Source organism: Aythya fuligula, chromosome 3 (genome assembly GCF_009819795.1).
Source record: "Aythya fuligula isolate bAytFul2 chromosome 3, bAytFul2.pri, whole genome shotgun sequence".
Classification (NCBI taxonomy): Eukaryota; Metazoa; Chordata; class Aves; order Anseriformes; family Anatidae; genus Aythya; species Aythya fuligula.
The window spans coordinates 23,002,783-23,025,647 of record NC_045561.1 but is presented as its reverse complement, the minus strand read 5'-3'; the positions used below and the strand labels follow the sequence as shown (position 1 = coordinate 23,025,647).

The window sequence follows — 22,865 nt, the reverse complement described above, 5'->3', positions numbered from 1 at the left end:
TGAAGACAATTAAGGCTCAACCAGAGAAAGCCTTGACCTGGCCCAAGTTTATTCTGCTAACCTTCTCATAAGCTCAGCTATGCACCCTGAATAGCATATGATTTATGAGAAAAGTCTGCTTCCAAATGTGGGAATTTCATTTTGTTTCTAAGCTGGTTTAGAATGCAGCCATCACAGGTTTCGAGCAACATATCAGTCAATAACAGAGCAAGAAACATTCTCCATGCAGTATGAAAAATTGCTTAACTTTTTAGGCTGGAGCTTTTTGCTTTTTTTTTTTCTCCTCTCTTCTGTGTTACTATATGAAGGGTTTTGTGCCTAAGAAAATGACCTGGGACTTTAATGAAAAAACAACCAGCTACAAATAGTTCAGGTCTCCAATATGACAGGCTGCATGTGCAATGGGTGAATCATCTCTTTCTGGACCTTATAAGCTATTTGTAGTTATAGGCATGCGTATGCATGCACGCATGTATTATATATGTATGCACACACAAAATTAACTACATAACCATTGACGTGGGGACAGAAAACACCGCTTTCTTTAGACATCTTGAAGGGCTACAGTAGCTTGCCTCCTGCACAAAATGAAAATCTAATTTAAGAAAGACACTTGTTTTTTTCAACAATTCTGTAATCTTCCAACACTTCTTGCATCCCATCGTCTTTTCTGTTTAGGATCTGACTAAAGTATTATGAAATCTTCCATGATCACTTCCAACTTTTTTTTCCCCTGTTAGTCTCAAGCCAAGAGGAAGAAAGTTGACTTCTTAAGCAACTGTTAAGGGAAGCCACAGTGAAAATGATTCTTCATCCAGTGAAGCTAAAGAAACCTAGGTTTGTAATAATTAATAACTGCACTCTCTGCATATAAAGCAAGAAGAATCTGCAAGCTCTAGTCAGCTTTTACAGTGAAATTAACTTGAAGAAATAACAGGAATTCACTTACAAAACAATGGAAATTTCTACTCCAATGACAAGGATTACACCATTTGTAAGTTGTGATGTCTCTAAGAAGTGCCATCTTTCCTCCTCCCCAATTCAAGTGGGAGAGTTTCTTGCAGTGATAAGCAAAGCTAATTTATTAGGACCAGGTGAGCAACTTGTTATGTGATCCTTGTTACGTGGTCTGGGAGTCCAGACACAGGCAGAGTTCAACCCTTTAATGTTTCAAAGGAAGCATGAAAACTATGTATGAGTCAACATATTTCCAAAATGATTCTGAATCAATTTCTAGTATTGGCCTCCTTTTTCTTTCCCCCATGTTATCCTGTTAAACTAACAATTAGGATTATTAAATCACTCAAAGAGTACACAAGACTACAGAGCTTAGACATATAAATTTCCTTTTTTAAAAACAAAGCAGTTAAAAGAAAGAACAACTTGCAAGTTAATTTCCTGTTAAAGAACAAACAAACAAAAAAAACACCTCAGAACCAAAGCCTTATGAAATTCATATACATGAAGGTAAAAACATCACAGTAATCTTTGCTATGTCATCTGAGAAACAGTTATTGTTCCCACCTGTAAAATCCTGCTTCTTGTAAGACTCCCCTGACAGCAGTCTTCTTCCTTTGTAACAACCAGGTATGAGGAGTACACTGCAACTTTCTTTCATATGCATGCATCAAATAGTGCTGATGAATTGTGGTAATACAAATACATGAGCTGAATACTGAGAGTTGCTATTAAAACATCAAAAGAAAGACCTCTGGATATTCCTGACAATTCTTTCACATTAAAAACAAAAAACACCACCTTGGTATGACACTCAATTCTGTATTAACTAGCTGAAGTTTTTGCTGATGTCCTAACATTAGAAATAATGTGCTAAAAACAAAAACAAAAAAACATTAAGTATAGAAAGTACCAGTGAAACAGCTCGTATGGTGTCCCCTGCTATCAAAGTTCATGGAGCCTGCTGCAGCAGGTTTGTAAACAGGAGTGAAGAGATCACAGAGAAGGTCTAATATTAAGCACAACTCCAAGTTTGAATTGATCCCTCTGCTGAATCAAGTTCAAATTTATTGTAGATAATCAACCTAAAAAGCAACAAATTGGCATCTGAGATTTAACCTTCTAGAAAAAAGTATACACCTTTCAAAAAAAACATAGAAGAAAAACTGTCATACCACTGACCACAAAAGAGTCACTTCTAGGAATTAAAACCGTGAGTATGCTGTTCTTTGTTGTTGCTGCTGTGATGATGATTGTCCTTGCTGTTGCTGAAGACGAACTTGCTGGGAGTATGGATCCTCAAGAGACTTAACAAAAATAGTTGTTTTAGGCCCCGTTTTCCAAACAATACCATTTGAATCTATTACAGAGGACTCTACTGTGATGTTATGGGTACCAAGTATCACGAAGTTTAACAGAAACTGAGTGCTGAAGTAGTCGTTGTGTGGTTCCACCCTCTGCTCCATTTCATTGCTCATATTGTCAATAGGAATCTGAGAACACACGAAAGGTTTAAACGTCATTTTATATAACCTCTTAAAATATGTTTTTTGTTCTCTGTTTGAAAGACAGGAGGGGAAAAAAAAAAAAACAAACCTTTGTCCTCAGTTTTCCAAGACCAATGCACATGTGTGCTTGAGTCAGTTTTGACATAGTTTTCATTGACAAATATAATTTTCTTTTTTCTAATATCTATCAACAATTTTTTTTTTTTTTTTTTTTTTTTTTTAACATCTATCAACAACAATGCAGCAAGTCTCCCCTACCTCCCCAGGGTTCTGGTTTTCACAGAGTAATGCACATCAGACAAACACTACACACTTCCTGGTCCTATTTTAGAAGCTATTTTAGAAGCAACTACCTCCCTTAACCCCCAAAATCCCCAAACCGACCAAAACAGACCTTTCACTAAACACTGTTAGCAGAACCTTCAGGCATGCAATCTTTGATAAAACTGTTCACTTGAATTTAACAGGCATCTTCTCAGATGCTATTTTATTTGGACAGTCTGTCTTTCTGATTTCCATACTCAAAAAAAATCCTTAATATGAGGACAAAAGTTCTAGAGACTAAGCAGCAGAGAACAATTTGTTCCTGACTTTCTTCCCTCCAGAGTTTCCCTTGATATATAGGTAGACTGAATTTCCCTCATCTGAAGCAAATTTCTAATGACTGGGTCCAAACAGTCTCTTCAGCATGGAAGAAAAGTTGTTACTAAAAAGCTGCAGCAAGCATAGAAATCCCAAATCCCTTCCAAGCACTATGATCAGCAACCACTGGTACTTGAGTGTCAGGAGTGAGAGGATTAGAGAAGAACCCGTTAATTTCAACCAGAGGCAAACAAAGAGCAGGGAAATAGAGCAAGAAAGCTTAAGATTCCTCCTGGCCATATTATACCCATACCTTATAGTCCTGTCCAGATTTGCTTTGCAGCACTGAAGATACATTTAGACAGACTGACTGGATTTTACGGAAAAGGCCTGGTTTAGACCCATGCTGAACCACTCCTTCCACCTTTAAGGCCAATTGCTGATTGTTCTGTACTGCAATAGGTTCTGCTGGGTTCCTTGGAGATGGGGATAGAGCAAGCTGAAACACAAGATGACAGACAAATATGTAATCCTATGCCTCTTGGAAAACAAAAACAATTTCAGGATGAAATGGAACATCATCTTATAGTAAAATTTCAAAGAGGGATTTGGTAGAGAAACCAGCAGATGTAAACACAGAATTTGTATCAGTGATTACTATAAAAATTTAGTAAGCACCATCAGCAATATCAGGCATGGTCTTTGCAACTCTTTCTTTAAACACCTTCAAAATGAGTAAAAGTCTTCTAGAAAACATCCACAAGTAAGCTCTTAAGTACACGAAGCTAAGCATAGAAGTAAAAAGCTGTAAGAATAGATAATACAGACATATATCTTAAGGCTTTCACTTTTCCCAGAAAAAGGACCATTTGAGTTAAAAATACAAAATCCACTCAACCCCCCACTCCTGAAGGTGTCATATAGTCATTCTTATTCAGTCAACCGATAAATATAACAGTTTTATTTCAAGATAATAAATCTTGCTTTTTGAAGGAAAAGGCAAAACAATACAGGCTTATAAAGGCTGCCTTTCCATAGAACATATTTAGTTCTGCAGATGCAGAGTCAAGAAAAATTGCAGTCAGATTTTATTTTAAGATCCTGCAATTAAAGAACTCAATCCTATTTGGTTGATTAAGTCACAGCCTAGTGGTTCTTAACGATTACATACTATTATTCAAGTTATGACATACATATTAAGATATTCCTAACTACAGTACACACCTGGGTTTGACTGTTAAGTACTTTCACTAAAGATATTGAAGCTTTGTGCCTTCAGAAAGGCTTTTCTCATGAAGTAAAGACTATAAAGAGAAACTTTAGGCCACATTTGAGCAGTACTTACCTTAATGCTTGTAGACTGCAGTTTTTGAAAGAAGTACCTTTGAAAAGAAAGGGGTACCTTCAACAAGGCAATGACAGCACTGCACAGACAAGCTGTATGCTGTAAGAAACAGAAAGAAGTCAAATGAGATTAAATATTTCATAGAATATGGAAAAGATGCACTCACGGTAATGAAACTGCAGTGATTTCCACTAAAAGTCAGAAATACATTGACATAATCATACGATTACAGCCACCACAATGAGAGTGACTACATTCAGCCTCTGCTTATGTTCTCTCCTTTATGAAGGTTTTCTGCTCACGATAGAACAAGGAGACCAAGAAAAAGAAAAATGCAAATTATTTCAGTCCTAGCATTAGTCAGCAGCTTAAAACACTCATGCACAAAACTCTGACACTCAAACTCTCTAAAATAAATTGTAATCCCCCCACAGCAAACAAGACTGGCACCTTCCACAACTTGATATGGTGCAATAATATAAGTTTTAAGCCTTTTATCCACTCTTCCTTCCCTTACTGCATTGTACTATCCTTCTTGTTCAGAAGAGTGAAGTGGTAGTGAAACCACTGAGCTTAGCTGGCACAGAGACACAATTAAGTTAACAGGGTTTACCTTAGCTACACTTTACACAACTCTTTTTTTTTTTATATGCAATTTGGAATTGGTAAGGACTGTTGAATTTAGAAGAAAGGCAAATAGATGCCAGCCATAACAAAGGAGCTACCCTGTTTCCATCAACATGCACTTCAGTTTTACGATGTTCAGTAACAGTAAGAGACAGCACTATATTAACACTGTAAAGGAGTATGTTATCAGCTCACTGTTTACATTCAGCAAGCTTTACATTGTGTTCTCTGATGACCTGCACTGATAAGAGAAACACTATACTCCAGCAACGTAGTATTAACTGCCAACAGCTCAGAAACTGAAGCTGGGCTAGTGCTGGACCCTCCAGCACTGTGTGTGGTGGGGGAAGAACTCCTTCATGACAGCATCGTGAGTAAACAGACCACGCTTCACTATTTGAATGTGGGTGTCATTAGAGATCTGTCAGAGACTTGATGTTACTTTTAGGTATTGTGACATTTATCAACATCTGCCATATTCTTAGCACCAGAATTTTAAAAGCATTGTTTTGATCAGGCCAATAAGGTTATAGGTATTTTAGCAGATTTTTTTTTTTTCAAGGATTAGAGTATATCCTTAGGGACCAGGTTCTGTGTGCCACTAACTGCTTATGTTAACTAACTAAAGTGTGCTCTTTAATTTCTTGACCTCCATGGAGATATGCATACACACACACAGATATATATATATCTGTGTGTGTGCGTGCATGTATATGTGGAGCTGATGGGTTTTTGGAACCTTCATCTACAGAAAATACATTTAAACTATTACTTGCCAAGTAAGACACAGGAGCATACTTCCTGTTGAGGGATTCCACTTCTTCTAGTACACGATTAAATACAGACATCATTCTTCTTTCATATTCACTCTCAACATGTGCTGTTCCATTTGAAGTGTATTCCTGGAAACTAGAAAATAAAACATTTTGTTGTACCTAATATATTTTCTTCATCCTAATCTAGGGTGCTCAATCCCAATCAGACCATTTCTGTTACAACTTAAAGTCCATTAAGAAATAAACAGTGTAAACACTTCGGCAGACAGATTTATTATTTTTCTACTCTAAGACTTTGCACTTTACATTTAAACCCTTTCTTAACTATAGCTTATCCACCATGTTGTGTCTTCCCCCTTTCTCACATGAAGCAGTTACAGGTCTAAAAAGACTCAACACACTTATTTCCCCTAGCTTTTATTTAAGCCTGCAGCATTTACAATGTTTTAAAAAGCCTCACAAGTCAAAGAAAAGGGAGAATGCCAGTCAGAGTTAAGAATAAATCTGGAAACTCTTAATCTCATGTTCTGAATAGAATTCTGTCTCCTAAACACCTACCTTTTTGAAGTCCACAGCTTCATACTTGTAAGAAGTATGATTAATGCATCTTCTGAACAATGCTTAGTTCATAATAAGTAGGACAGTCATTTGGGGTGTCCAGTTTTATTTCAACTTAGAAGAATCACGCATTTATAAAGATATTTATCTACATTATCTTCCCTTCAATCTCTGACTCAGAGTTCAAAAGAGTGATTCAATTCATAGTTGCTTCAACATAATTTTGCTGGCGCATACGAGTCCACAGTTTAAAAAAAAAAAAAGAGTTAAAAGTACTGGATTTACATTAGAAAGCTTAAACTAATCTAACATGTCTAACATGTCCTTCATGTCTGAAGGAAACTAACATATACCTACTTTTTGCACTTACAATTCTGCGCGAATTCTCACAATTCTAACACAGAATGACACATACTAAAATACATGGCCAGAGATTAAAAGCTGTTTATTTTAATCGAAGTCTATATTTAAGATGAGTGCAATATAGCTCACAAGAGCAAAATAAATAATAAAAAGCAGAATCTGAAACACAGTCTCTATACTGCCAGATCTAGCCCAGTAATAACAGGTATCCTCGAGCCTACCCTGAGTAAAATCACAAGGGTCCACTGGGAAACTTTCTGAACATTCCTTGAATTCCTAGACTTAAAGCCCCAAGGATTTAGAAACAAAAAGCAAAAGAATAGGAAGTTAACTATCAAACCTACTTTGCAGATTCTGGATCCAAAATCAGAGCTTCAATCGCATGCGAAATCAACAGACAGCTCTGCTGTTGTCTGATATTAACAATAAGGAGTTAAGAGACTTACAAACTTGGGTTCCTAAAACAAGAAATGCCGTAGTATTTACTGGCTTTTTTTCTTACTTCTCTAGTTTTCATGAAGTAATCCTATCACTGTTCCTTTAGGAAAGAGAGCAAACAGTACCAAATTCCAAGTTTTATACTTGGCAGTTGCAAGTTTTGAGTCATAACTTTTTCAGAAACTTATTCCAAACGATAGCACAGCAGTACCCATTTCCAAATGGATTTAAAAAAAAAAAAAAGGGTATCCGATTTTTAGGTAAACTGCTTCAAAATGGCTTTGTGCCAGCTTTCATAGAAGAAAGGACTGTTAACCTTCATGCTGTCTGCATGAGAAGACAAGAGGACTAACTCTGAGCTTTTAAAAGGATACAGTTCTACATTCCTTAGAGTTGCTGAGTCTGCATCGAAAGATGATTGATAGAGATCCCCATACCGTGCAGCCAGGTTTCGGAACTCTTCCATTGATAGTTTCATCTACGGAGAAAAGTTACCAGTCAAAAAAAAAATCATACATCCAGAAAACCACTATACTAACATACACAACTGAAGGAGTAAGACAACATTCAGGCAGATATAGGAAGTTTTTGCTTCTTCACACAGATAAAAATCACCAGAGTGACAGAGTATTATCCATGCTTTATACAGGTATTTTTCCTGTAACAAAACACAAACATATCCTTTTTTGGGTTAAAAGCAAAAAACATGAACAACCTCCACTCTCCCCCACTGACAAACCAAACTGCTCTGTCTTTCAAAGACTACCCACTGATTCCTTCTTGCAGGCTACATGCATTTAGAAACCCGCTGCTTTGGTATTCTGTATGGTACCAAGCTGCTTGCCAACACTCACCAGGAAGAATTACAGTGCGAGCCTTAAATGTGTATTTTTACTTTTAACTAATATAATCACAGTATCTGATGTGTTTCAAAGCAAGGTGGAAAGGTCTTGCTGCAATTTTGAGTGTATTGCCTGGGTTACTGCCTGCATATTCTTGGAAACTGTGTGCACAAATGTGGAAAAACATGCTCTGCTTCCCTACAGTTATAGGGGAAAACCAAGGCCTACTGTTCAGTCACACTTTTCACAGATGCTTTTCAATTCTTTCATCTGGTATCTCTGCTGAGAAACAAAATTCACACCAGTTATAAAAGTAACTACACTGAAGAGTGGAACAAGAATACATGCCTGGTTAGAGATGCGTCCACACCGTTGGAGATCGTTTCCTGATGTCATAGCAATTGTTGTGGCAATAGCTGGTGGTGGACTTGTTTTTAGGCTGTTGCAGGTACAAATAAGTTGAGAAAAAGCTTGCAGAAGGTCAATCCTGAGTTTCACAAATCCACACTGAAAGCTCAGAGGATTAAGTGGTGTACTAGCAGCCTGAAACACAGTAATAGGAATGTTGGCAATCTGGGTCAAAAGCAAACATGGTAAAATAACTTTGCAATGTCACTGAACTGTCTCATCAGACAACTGAACTCTCCAGGTCAGTACCAAAAGCTGTTTTTCAAAACCACAATTAACGGATTTGCTCGATGTAAATCATGCTGAATATTAAGGCCACGGAAGTTTACAGAATTATTAAGCTGTACTTCAAGTGTATCATCCTTGTACCAAGTGTGACTTGAGCAGCTACAGTACTATTAGGGCACCTATTTCCTAAAGGCCAAGCCTTTAGACTTCAAATGACTAGTCCAGATAGTCCCTGCCCTAAGGGAGGACACAGTTTGCCTTCTGATTCACAGAGGACTGAAAAAGTGATTCTCTGCATGAGCCACTGGCTAAAAAACTGGCTAAAGATACCTGCACCAAAAAGGAATAATCAACTTTGATTTTCTTGGAATTGTGAAATGGACAGGAACAAAGGCACTGAACCTTGCATCTGATGAAGACAGGCACAGTTCAGTGACAACCAAGAAGTGTAAACAACAGAACCCCAGGAGGAAAATGCTGCTATTTTTTAGAAATTATGTCTCTATCAAATTCTGTTCCTTAAGAGCTTATCTGTCTCGGAGAAGCATCCATGACAGCTTAAGAAAGCTAGGAGGGGGCAAATTGCAGCACTCAAAAGATTTGATACTAGTCAGACCAATAATCCATTACTTATTTTTTCTGTTCTGATGGATTTGAGAGGACCACCCTTTTTTCTCTAGCTGAGAGGAAACCTGCCTGCAAAACAAAGCACTAGGACATTCTTTTACACAGAGAATGGATAAATACTGAACTTTTGCATGTCTTACTCAGTGCTTCTCATTTCACAACAGCAGAGGCCACTTCTGGAAGTGAGAAGTTACAACCCTTCTACAATACCTTACCAAGAACTATTTTTTTGTTTTCTGACAGGAAAACAAGTATTTCACAAACATCCCATGTCATCTGAGAACTGGCCTACGATTGACTGAAGTAAGGAAACATCAGCCAACTGCAATCACCTTAAACTATTGGGTTAGATTTCAACCAAAGAAAATGTCGTAAGCAAGACTCAAGCTATTCTCCACTTAAGCTATTCCGCCCCCCTTAGCATTTCACTTTCCCTTCTCCAAGGGCATAACCATCCCCCTGCCTCCACTTTTGAATGGAAGTTGCTCAGTTTATTCTGCAAGGGTAGTCTCAGAAAATCCTCTGAGGAAAAGACCTCACTGTACTGTAATAATTACTCTACAGAGAGCTCATGTTTTTACAGAGTGAAGTCTCAGTACTTTAGATCAGAAAAAAAGACATTTTTAGTAGAACAAATCAGTCTTGATTCTTGTAAATGGAAATATAAGCTTGTCTCATTAATATTACAATTTATATTATCTGCTCCCCACATAGCCATGGCCAATAATTGAGTTACAGTTCTTTTTGTGAAAATGACAGAAAGTTCTTTGGCTCAGTTAAGTTCTTCAAATGATGCCGCTTATCAACATATTTGGAGTTAGTGCTACTTAATTATACAAATGCTTTGTTCAAATTCTGTATCTTCTCTGGATTACCAGCAGTGAAAAACAAGCAAAGTTTCCAAAGAGATGAGCGTTCTGTGCAAAAAGGATTAAGTCTTACTTCAAAACCCTTGCTAACAGCACAAGGAAGCACACTGTGAGACAGAGGGGACTGTGGCTGACAGACTTGATGACAACTCCCTGCCCCACACACCTCTCGTCCATAAAGTAATTAGACTTTTTCCCTCAAGGGGAGAAACTCACATGAAAAGACATTCTGCAATTACAGCAATGTAAGAAGGAGGGGTGCACGTATATCAAGAAGGAATTGAGAAATTTCCTGATGAGATCTGATACTGCCTGCATATTTCATCATCGCTAAACTGGGCTGACTGAACATCTGCAACAGATTACCTGGCACAGCGTTTTCTAGCTACAAGGTGGACAACTACACAGGCTTCATCACTTGCACTAATGGTCTGCAGTGCCAATAGTGCTGAGTGATGCTCTACAATGAAACAGAAGCAACAGTAAAGCTGGAGCCAGAGGAAAGAGAGACAGCTAAAATCTTCTGCAGTTAGACTACCATGGGCCCTTTGTGACACTTTGCTCCCCTTTGCAACACTGAGTTATGTAGATGCAAGCAGTGAGCAGCTCCTTTCACGGCTGAGAGACTCAAGCGTGGTGAGAAATTTGTAACAGTGCAAGGAGTCAGCAACAGACAACCAGTAAACAAACAAAAAAATCACAACAACCAAAAAAGACGCACAGCTTCCTCTTCTCTAACCCTCTAAAATCTGCACTTACTCCTGTGGACCACAATTCAGAAGGAAGTGCTTTTCTGGGTGCAATATGCATGGCAACACAGGAAATGAAGTCAGCAGAGGAGATGAGATGAAGACAGAAATTCTTCAACAGAAAAAAAAAAAAATCTAGGGAAAGAGATTAAGTTACTGACCCACAGATTGACCTGTTTCAGCAACAGTATTTTCCTGTCTGTATTAAATATAAACATCTAATTAGATGGGTCTCTCCATGTCTTCTAGATGTTAGAGAAATATTGAAGCATGAATTCCTCTTAGTGAATTGGTGTTGCTTTATTGTTAGGATTCCATAGGACCACATTGTTAAATACAAGGCAATGTGAACTCAGTAGGAGGAAGGAGGACAATTCAATCCTCTCAGCATCTCAACAAGCTAGGAACCAATTCAGACAAATTCCCATGCTAAATCATTACAACAGCATTTATTCAGCCAATATAAGGAGTGAAAAATTTCGAGTACTGTAATGTCAAGAAAAAAAAATTTGTCATATCACATGATTTGATCAAGACAGGAAGTCAAGAGGTGGGAAGGCAGAAAAGAGAGATACTAGCTAGTCAGCTTAGCTACAGAACCTTGTCTCTGAAGATACAGTGGGTTAAAACTGGCTTTTCCTTGCAGTCCTCTCAAAAAGAGGCTGGCAGATGTCAGACATCTGCAAAAACTTTTCAGAGGTTTAAGAACAGGAACTAAATGGACCTACAATACACAAAACCACTATCAGTGAAGTAGAAGCTCTGTGCTAACCGTCAGTGATGCTATTCCTTTGTGATATGACTTTAAAGCTTCAGCAATGCAAGAAAGCGCTGAGCTATAGTTGTCCTCTTGCAAACCTGTCAGACACTGCTCTGCATGGGAAAACTCCTTCAAACTGTTCAGCCAGAAGTAGAAGTGTTCTGAGGCCACCTGAGTCAGCAGGCTTTGATACAGCTCTCTGGCCATGTCATGGTTACCCTGTAATGACAATGTTTAGAAGGGATAAGAAAGAAGGCCATGGGTTTTTAAGTAACAAATGCAAATAAGAAGAGTAACATCACCAGAATTAGTCATACTTCAAAAATAAATATAGTGAAACTTTTCAATTGTTTGATCATGACAATGCTAACAATAAATAAAACCACAAAGCCTTATTTTATGGAGACACCAGCCTGTATGAACTACAGTATTTATTTATACAGAACAGTAAATTTCTATATTTGTTTCTTACCTTGTTTAAAAAAAACAAACAAGCAAACAAAAAAAAAACACAAACCAACAAAAACCTGAAGACATCTCTTTCATCCTCACAGTAACACTGGGTTTGGAGCTATCAAGATCAGCTCAGAGTTAAAACCAGGAACCCTGACTGATTTACCAAAACAGCACTATGCTCAGTCCTCTCTTCTGCATTATGTACTTTATCTATTTAAAGTTACCTAAGCATTTTGTACTAGGGTTTCTATGCAATTCTAACCCCATCTATGACTTGATGGAAGGGAACAGAAAAACAGTATCTTTTCCTTCCTTTCTTCACACTGAAGAGAAGCACACATCAGGATGGCCTGTATCACCTTCTAAAGAGCAGCTATGCAATGCAGAGTCCACGTGCTCCAAAAAAAGGACATTTTTGAGGCTGTTACCTTCATCCTTCTCAAATACTTCAAAAAGACAAATGGCTAGGAAAACCATCCTGATTGGATGACTGCCCTGAACGGTATATATCTGAATCAGCATTTAAAGGAATTAGGAGAGAACATTATATATTCTCCCCCCCCAATATTGGTTTCTTCCTTCTGACTCCTATCATTTTCTTTTCTTTTTCCAGATTTAAGAAATCACTAGCATCCTTCCAACTACACCACACACATTTTTCTCTGGATGTTTGCACTTACCATTCTGGAAGCCTGCCTGGCTATCCTGTAAGCTGTCCATCCATTGGAGGCATTCTCAAGCTGCTGTTTGATAACAGTTTTGATTTCTGAAGATAAGGCTTTCTGACTGGAAACAAATATCACTGTGGCAAGAGAAACCTAGTGAAGAGTAGAAGGATGAAGGAAGAAGGGTGGATTCCAGGAACAAAACAAAAGACAAGGAGAAAAAAATATCAAAGAAAAACAACCCAGCCCCATTTCTTAAACTACCAGAAATGGTCTGCTTGATTTTGGACTCAAAACTACAAAGACTTAACATATATTTTAAACCAAAGAACTCTTCCCTGTCATATGTCAATCTTAACATTTGGGGTAACTAAACTATTTGTTGTCAATGACATGTATCAGACTACCACATGCAGCTTGAGATCTGCCATCTTGTTTCTCCTCTAAGCATTATTTGACAGACTATCCCAATACCTTCTATAGCTAGCTTTGTCTAAGCAGTGCCATCTGCTGGCAAATCTAATGGAACACATACGCCAGCATTCAACATCAAAATCACACCTCATAGATAGAGCTGAACTACGCAGTCAAAGCTTAAAAGAAAACCAAAAATAAGGCTATAGGCTGGCACATCAACTTGGGCATACCAAATGGCTTAGACCTCCTTTAAAACAAAAACATAAAATTAAAATAAAATTCCATCTACAGTAGTTTATATAGGCTTTATCCATCAAGGATTGTTCACCAGATGGAGGTCTTACCAAGAGTTCCTGTTTTTTATCTGTGGCAGATCGTCCAATTACTTTGTAGAGGTCCATCAGGTCTCCTAGCATCCCATCTGCTAAGATGGGCAGCTGCATGGCAATAGCTGCCAAACAGTGGCACATGAGGATCCTAGCAGCATCCTGGGCACTGTGCAGCTGGGTCAACAGAGACTCAACCACCGACTGGCTCAGGTGAGGACGGCTCTTGACCAACTTCACCATGCAAGTTAAGGTGATCTGCAATTCACACACATCAATACATACAATGAATATATCTATTTAAAAAATAAAACAAAATCAGATACTTAACTGAAAGCATGACTACAGAAACGCAGAAGAGCTAGTATTTTCAGAATCACATACCACACAGAGATGATATCCTAAGAGTCCAAGTCTCTATCCCTGAGCTCACAGCACAAACATACCACAAATTCAAGAAATGATAAATCTTCTTTCTCTTATCAACCTTTACAGGTAAATAACTAGACTAAATTCCTGGTAGCAGCTTATGAAGTAAAATAATAAGAATAATAGATCATAGGAATATTGTAATCATGTACAAATTGCATCCCCATCTCCAAAAATCAGGGTCATTCCAAAAATTTCTCCATCCTCCACAGACACCTCCATCCCATGCTGAAGTTTGTTTCCTTACAGCTGTTCAGAGGGATGCATCTTTTTTCCATTATGACAATCAGCTTACTCTAGAGCTGAGAGAGGTCATGTTACAGTTGCGTACTACCACTCTGAACTCCAGTTACTGGCAAAACACAGAAAAAATTTGTTTTTTCCCCAATATGCTATGCTTCCACTAAAAAAGGATCTGGTGCACATTAGCCCTTCTGCTATACAAACCATTACTGTAACTTACAGCTGTGTTAATGAAAAGACAACAGTAGTGTCACCTTTAAGGTTGCTTGAGCTCCTGGACTGCCATCTTGACTACAAAGAACAAGAAGAGACTCTAAGCCAAAAACTGCATCTTGCTCCAAAGGCAGAAGATCTAAGAAAAAGAAACAGTCAGTCAGCTCCCTGTTACAGTTTCTGATCATAATCAATGTAATACTTGCACTGGTGTTGCAGTGATGATAGATGAGTATTTTCCTAATAATTCTGCCTTACTTTATTTTGATTTCAAACAATTCAATCTCTCAGATAACTATTCACCAGTCACATCAACTGTGACACATGTAGGGTCAACATAACAATTCTAGACTATGCCTTCTAAATGTCACGTTATTCTTTTGCAACAGACTTTGTTCTAAGAGTTTTCAAAGGCCAACAAGAAATTCAGTAGTTTACAACATAGGTAAGACAAGCTTTTATTTAACAGGAGCTCTGCTGCACTTGGTAATTTTCTGTAAGTTAACAGAAGATGGAACCTTACCAACCATTCATAAAATCCTACAAAACTTTTTCTACTAGATTACAGTCCCCATTCTTCCTGACCAGGGTAAAGGATCAGACAGCCTTACAGACAAAACCAGTTAATATGTGTTAAGTGCATAAGCCTGACTGTAAATAGACTCATTTCATCGTCCTTGCTTTCATTTACCTTTTTCCTGACAAGAGGCTGATATATTAGTTAGAATTCTCACTCCATGAGCTGCAATGCCACGGTTATTATGGTAACAGCACTCCTGTGCTAGTTTTACTAAATCAAATGATCTTGCAGTTGTAGCTGCTGTTCCTAAATAAAGAGAAGACAGACAGGACATAAAAGAGCACATTTCTTAATTGTACCACAAATCTTTCAAGTACATTTATGCACGAAATCTGCATTGACCTAGGGTGCTTTTGTTGCTTGTTAAATCATTTATTTTAATTCATATGTTTTCATCCTATCATTTTAACATGTATTCCAATATAAACAAACACAAAAGCCTTTCTTGAATGCAAGTTAGATATACACAAGAGAGTATCCAGGTCTAAAGGTTGATGTTTCAGGAACTATCACCATTTTAAGAATGAGACATCCTGAACCATTTTGAAATGTCTACTCTTTCTCACACCATAAAGCCTCCATGCTTCATTGCTCAGTTTATTCATACTAATAAACCATGCAAATCCATGATTTCAAAGCACCTTAAGCAGAATACAGGTTGACCAGTTAAGAAGCATGCTGTTTCCTTAGTGTATAAATAGAATTTTAAAACCCAGAGGTAAACAAAGTTTATTAGCCACAAAATCCAGAACAGACCATGACTGGGTCTATCGATATATTACTATCCCATATAAGACTACATACAGTGAAAACAGCCTAAATGACCATCAGTGTTTTGGAGGAAAAGTATACTTTAAGAATATGCCACAAAGTGTTTAATGATTGACCTGTTTACCAGTAGGTAGCCAATCCACCAAAAATGCTTAAGTAATCATCTGATCTAGCTTTCTTACCTGGAGCGCTGCTGAAGTACTGTTTAATGGCAATGGTCCCTGATAACGTGGAGAGAACAGATAGCATGCCCAGTTTCAAACTATCATAAGGGGTGTGAAGAGCAGATTCACACAGCGCCTACAGATTAAGAGAAGGGAGAAGATACAAAGGGAAGGAAGTCCCATGAGCTATCTGTATTAAATATTTAGTTGTACTTGTCTGCGAGAAGTTCTATGAATCATAATTTTTCCCATTGAAAATACTTATACTGAATTCAGAAGTTAGAACTCATGTCCTGAAGCACTGGTTTTAGTAGATTGAGGATATGGCTTGCTAAAAATTGACAGTGGATCTTGTATGCTAGGAAACATCACTTACAAACCACTTTATTGATTAAAAAGCAGTGACAAAAATATTATCATGTCTCATAGACCAAACATTGCAAAAGCTTTTAGGACAATTCTCTAGTCTATTAGAGCTATATTGAGCATTTTGCCTTAAAACAATCCGCAGGACTGAGGGACAGAGGATACTTGAAATAGTACCTATGAGGAAACCTAGAAGGCTTGGCAGGACAGACTGCAGGCTGTAGTCAGTTACCTTTGCAGTCAGTAGGAAGAAATGCACCTTCGGTAACTTCCAGAAAATCATGGTTTAGGACTTGTCCCTTTCCAATCTAGTTACAGTGTAAACAGCCAGGATTACACAGACATGCAGCACTGTAAGAACTCCCCTTTTTCATTTCTATCTCACTAAACACAAGAACTTGTGTCTTCATTGGTAAGTTCTCCTTAGTTAACACATCTGAAGTGCTCAGCAATAGCACCCTTGGACCAAATGCTGATCTTACACGGTAGCATTAAGAAACAGATATGTGCTTATATATAAACAAAAATACATTATGGTCTGAAGCCAACGTCTTGAAAAACACCATGAGAAGGGCATACAACCAAAACAGGCAAAATTGATGGAAAAAATGCCAAAGAATCAAAGCAGGATTTCCCATAGCCCACCTGATAAGCATTAAAGGACAGACACATCTGGAAAATATCTTGACATATATATCCTAATGAACTGCTTTAGCATCAAAGGCATCAGCTTCTAAAACCAAAGTCTGAAAGCCAGTAAAGCCTCCACAGTCTGAAGACAAAGCCTCCTCTCTGACCTACCCAGACCCAAAATGCTAGAAAGTTAACACTGCTGAAACGGTACCAGAAAGAGGTTTTGCCATGAGAAAAAGAGGGTCTGTCCCAGTCCCTGCTGTATAAACATTTATCAAGTTGTTTAAATATATGGGAAAGAGTTGTCCAACTCAAAACGTTAAAACTTCAGAACACAGAAAGATCTCTCATGACCACTGTATGTGGCTCAGCAAGTAGTAATGTGCTGTAGACACTAACCCAGTCACTGGTCTACTTCCAATGACAGCAGAACTGTCTCCTGTGCATTTCAACCAGCAAAAATACTGATTTTAAGACATCGTATAATGATGAAAGCCATGTTACCATGTCCCTCACTTGTACTAAGACAACTACCATCCAGATGTAATGGTATAGAATAACATTTTGAACACAAAGAATTCATAAACCATTAAGCAGTTCCTTACAATTCCTAAGAGAAATAAATTTCTGAGATTAAAACATTATGGAAAATGAACCATTTCACTAAAACAAAAACCTCTACACACTAAATCATCATCTCGTTGTACTGGAGACAAAGAAAAGCATGTGTTATTTCTCATATGACTATTAACAACAGAAGAACTACGTATTTTTTCTGCCCAATTATCTTATACTCCAACAACATATAGCAAAAGTAGCTTTCCAAGAGCACTAAAATCAGATAAGCAGAGCTATAAGCCTCTGTCATTAAGCTTTTGAAATACTTACTTTTCCAATTAGAATCTAATTTAACCTGAAGTTATTTTCTATAGTTATTTCTACCAGAAAAAGAGAAAGGCAAGGGGGGGGAAAGAAATGTAAATGTACAACTGCAATCGAAAGACAGATGCAATCCTATTTCCAATGTAACAATGGTTTCCCCAGATAACGCAGATATGCTACAAACACCTTTTAGGAACTCACTCATACATGAAGAGTCACAAAGACATTACTGAAAATAACCCATTGATTCTTAGTGATAAAATCAAAGTTACTTTCATCTGTTCAAGCATACCTTGCTGGATGACTCGCTTTGACACATCCCACAGCCACAAGACGTTGTGACATGAGGGCATTAATACATGTTCAGTATCACAGCATTAACAAAAACATTCAGCTTCTATGTCTACTATCTTAAATGAGTTTGTCAGGTGCAAAATTTTTTTCTTTACTGCAAAAAGGCCTACTACACATAAGTGCCTTTCCTCAGTTATTATACTTCAGTTGTTCATTAACATTTGGCTAATCTGTCAGATTTTGTCTATATTAAGGATATGGAGAGGCACGTTCTTCCTTCACTTCCAAAAGTATTCTTTTGGAAAGAGTTCTATAACTTATTGCCAAGTTTTGTAATAAACTTTAGCTAAAAAATGCATAAACCTGAATATTTTCTCTTGTCCACGTATGCGGTGTCTTGTTGGCCAACAACTTTAAATCTTGGATTGCAAGCCTCTTCACAGCCTTCCTGGGGTCATTCTTCAAGTACTGCAACAGAAGCTGGACCTATAACAAAGTACATTAATTAAGAGAAAGAGATGCTACTAGAAGGAAGCCTTTTCAAAAGGACTCAAGGAGGAACTTTGGGAATATTCATCTAAAACTACTATGCCCTACATGTCTGTTTGCTTGCTACATGGCAAAGCCTCTATGCAGTCTGTGATTCCATGGCAAGATTTCAGCCAATTCCTGCTATTCTTCTCTCCCTCTCTGCCCATGCACACTGTTTTTCACTGCCCTGCATACCCAAGAAGCCCTGAGAGCTGTTTCAGCTCTTACAGAAATACTGATAAAACATTTCCAAAAACCTCAGTAAACACTTTACATTGTGATGACTATGCTAATAGCAAATATTCCAGGAATGTGACACTAATTCAGGTGCCTACATAATCTGAATTCAACAGAGACCAGCAGATGGACTATGTATGTATTAGCAGCTACCCAAAAAGCCCAAACAGATTAAAAAGTAAAAAAATAATCACCCACCAGCACATTAAGTATTTATCTCAAATTAACTGAAATGACACGTAACTGTCTCCTTTGTTGCATTAATTTTTTAGAGATTTGGAGATGGAACAACCAGCAAATGGGAGACTGCATGAACATGTTAACCATGGTTTTGCTCTCCAACTCCATTCTGTCTACTCGACTTACATAAGCAGCATAGTCTGCCATGTTGCAGAAACACAGCCTAAAACACCATCTTACTGCCATAAAAAAGCACATCACATGTTCTAGTGTTGTTTCAGTTGGCTTAGATTCAGTACTATCTCCGAAATACAGACATCAGCAATTCGAAGCAGTTTCAGACAGATCAATGCTATTAGTCTAACAGTAACAGACACCAGCATTCCGTAGCTGTATGGCATTAAAAGAAGGCCAATAATTTTTTTATGACCACTTTACAAGGATTAGTTAGATGAATCTCAAATGTCGCTGTGTTCAGACTTGCTCTATAAATCACATCCACAAAGCACATTAACAGAACATAGAAGCATCGTATTTTTCCATCACTGCTTTCCCACAACTTGGTTTATAGACCTAAATTATAGCAGACTCAAATTCCTCAGTCCTTCAATAAACTCATTTTTGAATGCACTTTATGCAGTTGAATTATTCATTTCCTTGCATGCAGGGAAGGTGAAAGGCACACCCGCTACCCAAGAGAACATACAGCAGTAAGAAGCGAAGCATGGGTTCTACACGAAAGATGGACGTTTTCTGATTAAAACAAAACAAACAAACCCAAAAAATGACCTGTTTGGTTTCTTAATTCACTTGGTTTCCAAGGAAGATTCTCTATAGTATGTAGTGGCAATCAGCATATCCTTTAATATATTTTCAGCATCATCTAGCATCTGAGGTTTTTTTGGTTTGGTTTTAAATGTGCTTTGTACTTTAATTTGAAGGCATGAATTCAGGAGGAATTACCTGCTTGGGAATGTCAACCAAAGAAGAAGCAGCAAGTAGAGTAAACGTGTGAAGAGTAACGATGACCATCTTGGTAGAAGGATATGACGTTACCAGCTGCTGAAGCAGCTGCCGGGAGCTGGAGGCCAGGCTAGCATCATGGTGCATGTGCTGTAGAATAGGGATCAGCTTCAATTTCAAGTCCACAGGTGTGGCTAAACCTGTAACAGGGAACAGAGACATTGCCAGGCTGTTAGTCCATTGTGCTGTCTTTTGGCAGTACTAAGACACACAACGCCCTTGCATTACTATCACCGCTTGATGTGGATTGTGCAGACACCTGCATTAGTTTCAAATAACTCGTCTACTGGCTACCAGCATAACCATAACAGTACCACACACTTTAAGACTGCTTTGGAAAGGTGGCTCCTTGCCTCATTGCAGGTAATACACATATTAACTTATCTGAAGCAACCTGCAATAGCATTATAGAATCTCATTCACCGGACTACAGATGAGCTTTTATTCTTTACCAAAGGGGCATTATGATCACTTGGATTTTAAGAGCCCAATAATGGATTATTTCTCAGCAATTTTAATTCCAAAACTGGAATTATTTGAGGATAAGGACAACAGTGTTCTGATATCTGATATTTATATATGGATGATAAAGAATTCTCAGAGTAATTAGAGCTTTTCAATTTATCAGTCAATATTTGTATGTACCTTGAATCATCTCACTGATTTTGTTACATATTCCTGCAGCAAAATCCCTGTAGAGAAAATGACAAAGTACTGGGTGAAATAAAAATAAATTGAATATTATTGTTAATAATAAAAATCAACAGAAGTACCAAACCTTGCATTTTAATAATAAAACCTTTTACAAGAGTGCTTGCCCAGTCTTAAGGGGTTTTGGAACTCCTACACATGGGAATGATCAAATGATAAAATGGGAGCTTTTAAATATGCACCAAAGTGACAAGCAGCATTACACATAGTTGCCAACTATAATTTCTGTAAAATAATCCTTGATTAAAGTTTCTCTATTGCCTTGCATTCCTATATTTATGAGCTTTTCATTAGTATTTTAGAAAAAAGGCTTCCTATTAAACTTGATTCAGATTTCCCTACGACACTGTTATTACACATAATTATTATAAACGACTTGGCTGGCACCAGAGGAGAAAATACTAAATTTTGTGAGCAACAGTGTCAATGAAGTTTCCATTCTTTGTAATATGAAAAATGGAGAAGAAACTACATCTTACTTTGATTGTGCAGAAAAGTTGGCAGCAGCAAATATAGCAGCTTCAACTTCCACATTATCATGAGAATCCAAACTCTGACGAATACTGTGATGTGCATTCTTCCTTTCGGGAATAATTGATGCCATACTGCCCAACATCCTACACAAACAGATCACAGTGGGATCAGGAAGCACAATGATTGTCAAGAAATGCAAGATGAAACTGAACAGAAACATGAAAGGACTGCTCAAAAGTTTCAGTTTTTGTGTGTGTTCCTTTCATGTTGATTACAGAAACAAACAAACACTAATGGTAGGCAATGTAAAAGTGTTGGCCTGTCTCACGTTTGTCTTTCAATAAAAACATCAATTATATTTTGGTACCTTTAGCTTGGAAGGAAAAAAGTGATAAGCTTCAAAAATTCTTACAAAACTAGGAGCATACTTTGGCACTAGAAACACCAAGCATTTTTAAGACGCTTTTATGAAAAGGATCTGGGGGTTGTGATTGACAGCAAGCTGAACATGAGCCGACAGTGTGCTCTGGCAGCCAAGAGGGCCAACCGCGTGCTGGGGTGCATCAGCTCTGCTTTCACCTGTATGATAAATGTAGAAGACAACTCCTACACTTCATTCATGGTAGCTGCAGATTTTATTATTGAAGATCAGTAAGCTAATAATGAGCTAGCGTTGAAGTGCATTACGGTCATTTATGCATACGTACCGAAGCGTAATAGCCCGAGCCACTGGATCATTGCTATGAATTACTGAAAAAACCCTCTTCACAAACTCATCCACGTTGAGGATCTTCTCTAGGTGCTTCTCACTCTGCTGGGTAACTTTCAGCACACAGAGCCTCAGGAAGTTGTTTCTATTAGAAGACACGTGCTTATCTTTATCGGGCTGCTTTATAGGGCAAATTCAGAGACTTCAAGTACAGAGTGATACAAATTTATTACTTCTGAGGGTTAATAAAGAAAGGTAAAGTGCATACTTTAGAAACGGCACGTTGAAGTGGGCACATTTAGGGCACGGCATATGGACAGGATATGGTTTCATGGCATTGTTAGTGTGACACCTGGGCCCCGTTCTCTTCCGGGTAAGGTAACCCGTTGCCAGCAGCGGAGGGGAAGGGGATGCCGGTGCCCTGCACGCTTTGGGACCGGGATCCCCCGGAGCAGCCGGGCAGGGCTGAAGCCAGAAGGAGCCGCTGCTGCTGCTGCCAGGCGTGCACGGCCCCGCGGCTCGCTCCCCAGGGCAGCGCCACGCGTCCCCCTAACCCCGACCACCGCCGCTTACCCGACCCTGAAGACGTCGGCCAGCTTGAGGAAGGCGGAGTTGATGAGGATGGGGAAGGGGTACTTCTGGAACAGCCGCGGGAAGCGCACCACGGCCTCGCACTGCTCGCCCAGCTTCCCGGAGCGCAGGCCTAGCACGAGAGCCACGGTTACGGCACGGGCGGCCCCGCGCCCACCCCCCGGGCAGCGCCTGCCCCCCGCACCCACCCTTGTCGAGCTCCATCAGGGCGGAGTTGGCGTCCAGCTCCTGCTCGCCGTACCCCGCCTCGGCCAGGAACGACTTCCCCCCGCCGCCGCCCGCCATCGCTGCCGGCACCGCGCATGCGCGCCCGGCCTCCCTCTCCCGCCACCT

The 22,865-nt window shown here is 38.7% G+C and overlaps 1 protein-coding gene across 1 annotated transcript; it reads right to left on the bottom strand.

The window, feature by feature from the left end:
• Window positions 1–1,433: 1,433 nt before the first annotated feature.
• On the bottom strand, window positions 1,434–22,817 carry INTS7 (integrator complex subunit 7). Its single transcript, XM_032183756.1, has 20 exons — window positions 22,721–22,817; window positions 22,515–22,644; window positions 21,940–22,086; window positions 21,238–21,375; window positions 20,693–20,739; window positions 19,988–20,187; window positions 18,440–18,562; window positions 15,920–16,037; window positions 15,078–15,212; window positions 14,428–14,525; window positions 13,520–13,759; window positions 12,774–12,911; window positions 11,650–11,856; window positions 8,345–8,539; window positions 7,529–7,632; window positions 7,061–7,129; window positions 5,796–5,928; window positions 4,393–4,491; window positions 3,361–3,546; window positions 1,434–2,450 (listed from the first exon to the last, which is right to left on the bottom strand). Exons 1-20 carry the CDS (start codon window positions 22,815–22,817, stop codon window positions 2,163–2,165), a joined length of 2,892 nt encoding a protein of 963 aa, XP_032039647.1. The 3' UTR covers window positions 1,434–2,162.
• Between the last annotated feature and the right edge of the window lie 48 nt (window positions 22,818–22,865).

Coding starts and splice junctions, on each gene's coding strand:
- INTS7 (XM_032183756.1), bottom strand. CDS start 22,817: ATGGCGGGCGGCGGCGGGGGGAAGTCGTTCCTGGCCGAGGCGGGGTAC. Junction 21,376..21,939: donor GCTCGGGCTATTACGCTTCG/GTACGTATGCAT, acceptor CTGTTTGTGTAG/GATGTTGGGCAGTATGGCAT. Junction 20,740..21,237: donor AACTTTTCTGCACAATCAAA/GTAAGATGTAGT, acceptor TTTTCTCTACAG/GGATTTTGCTGCAGGAATAT.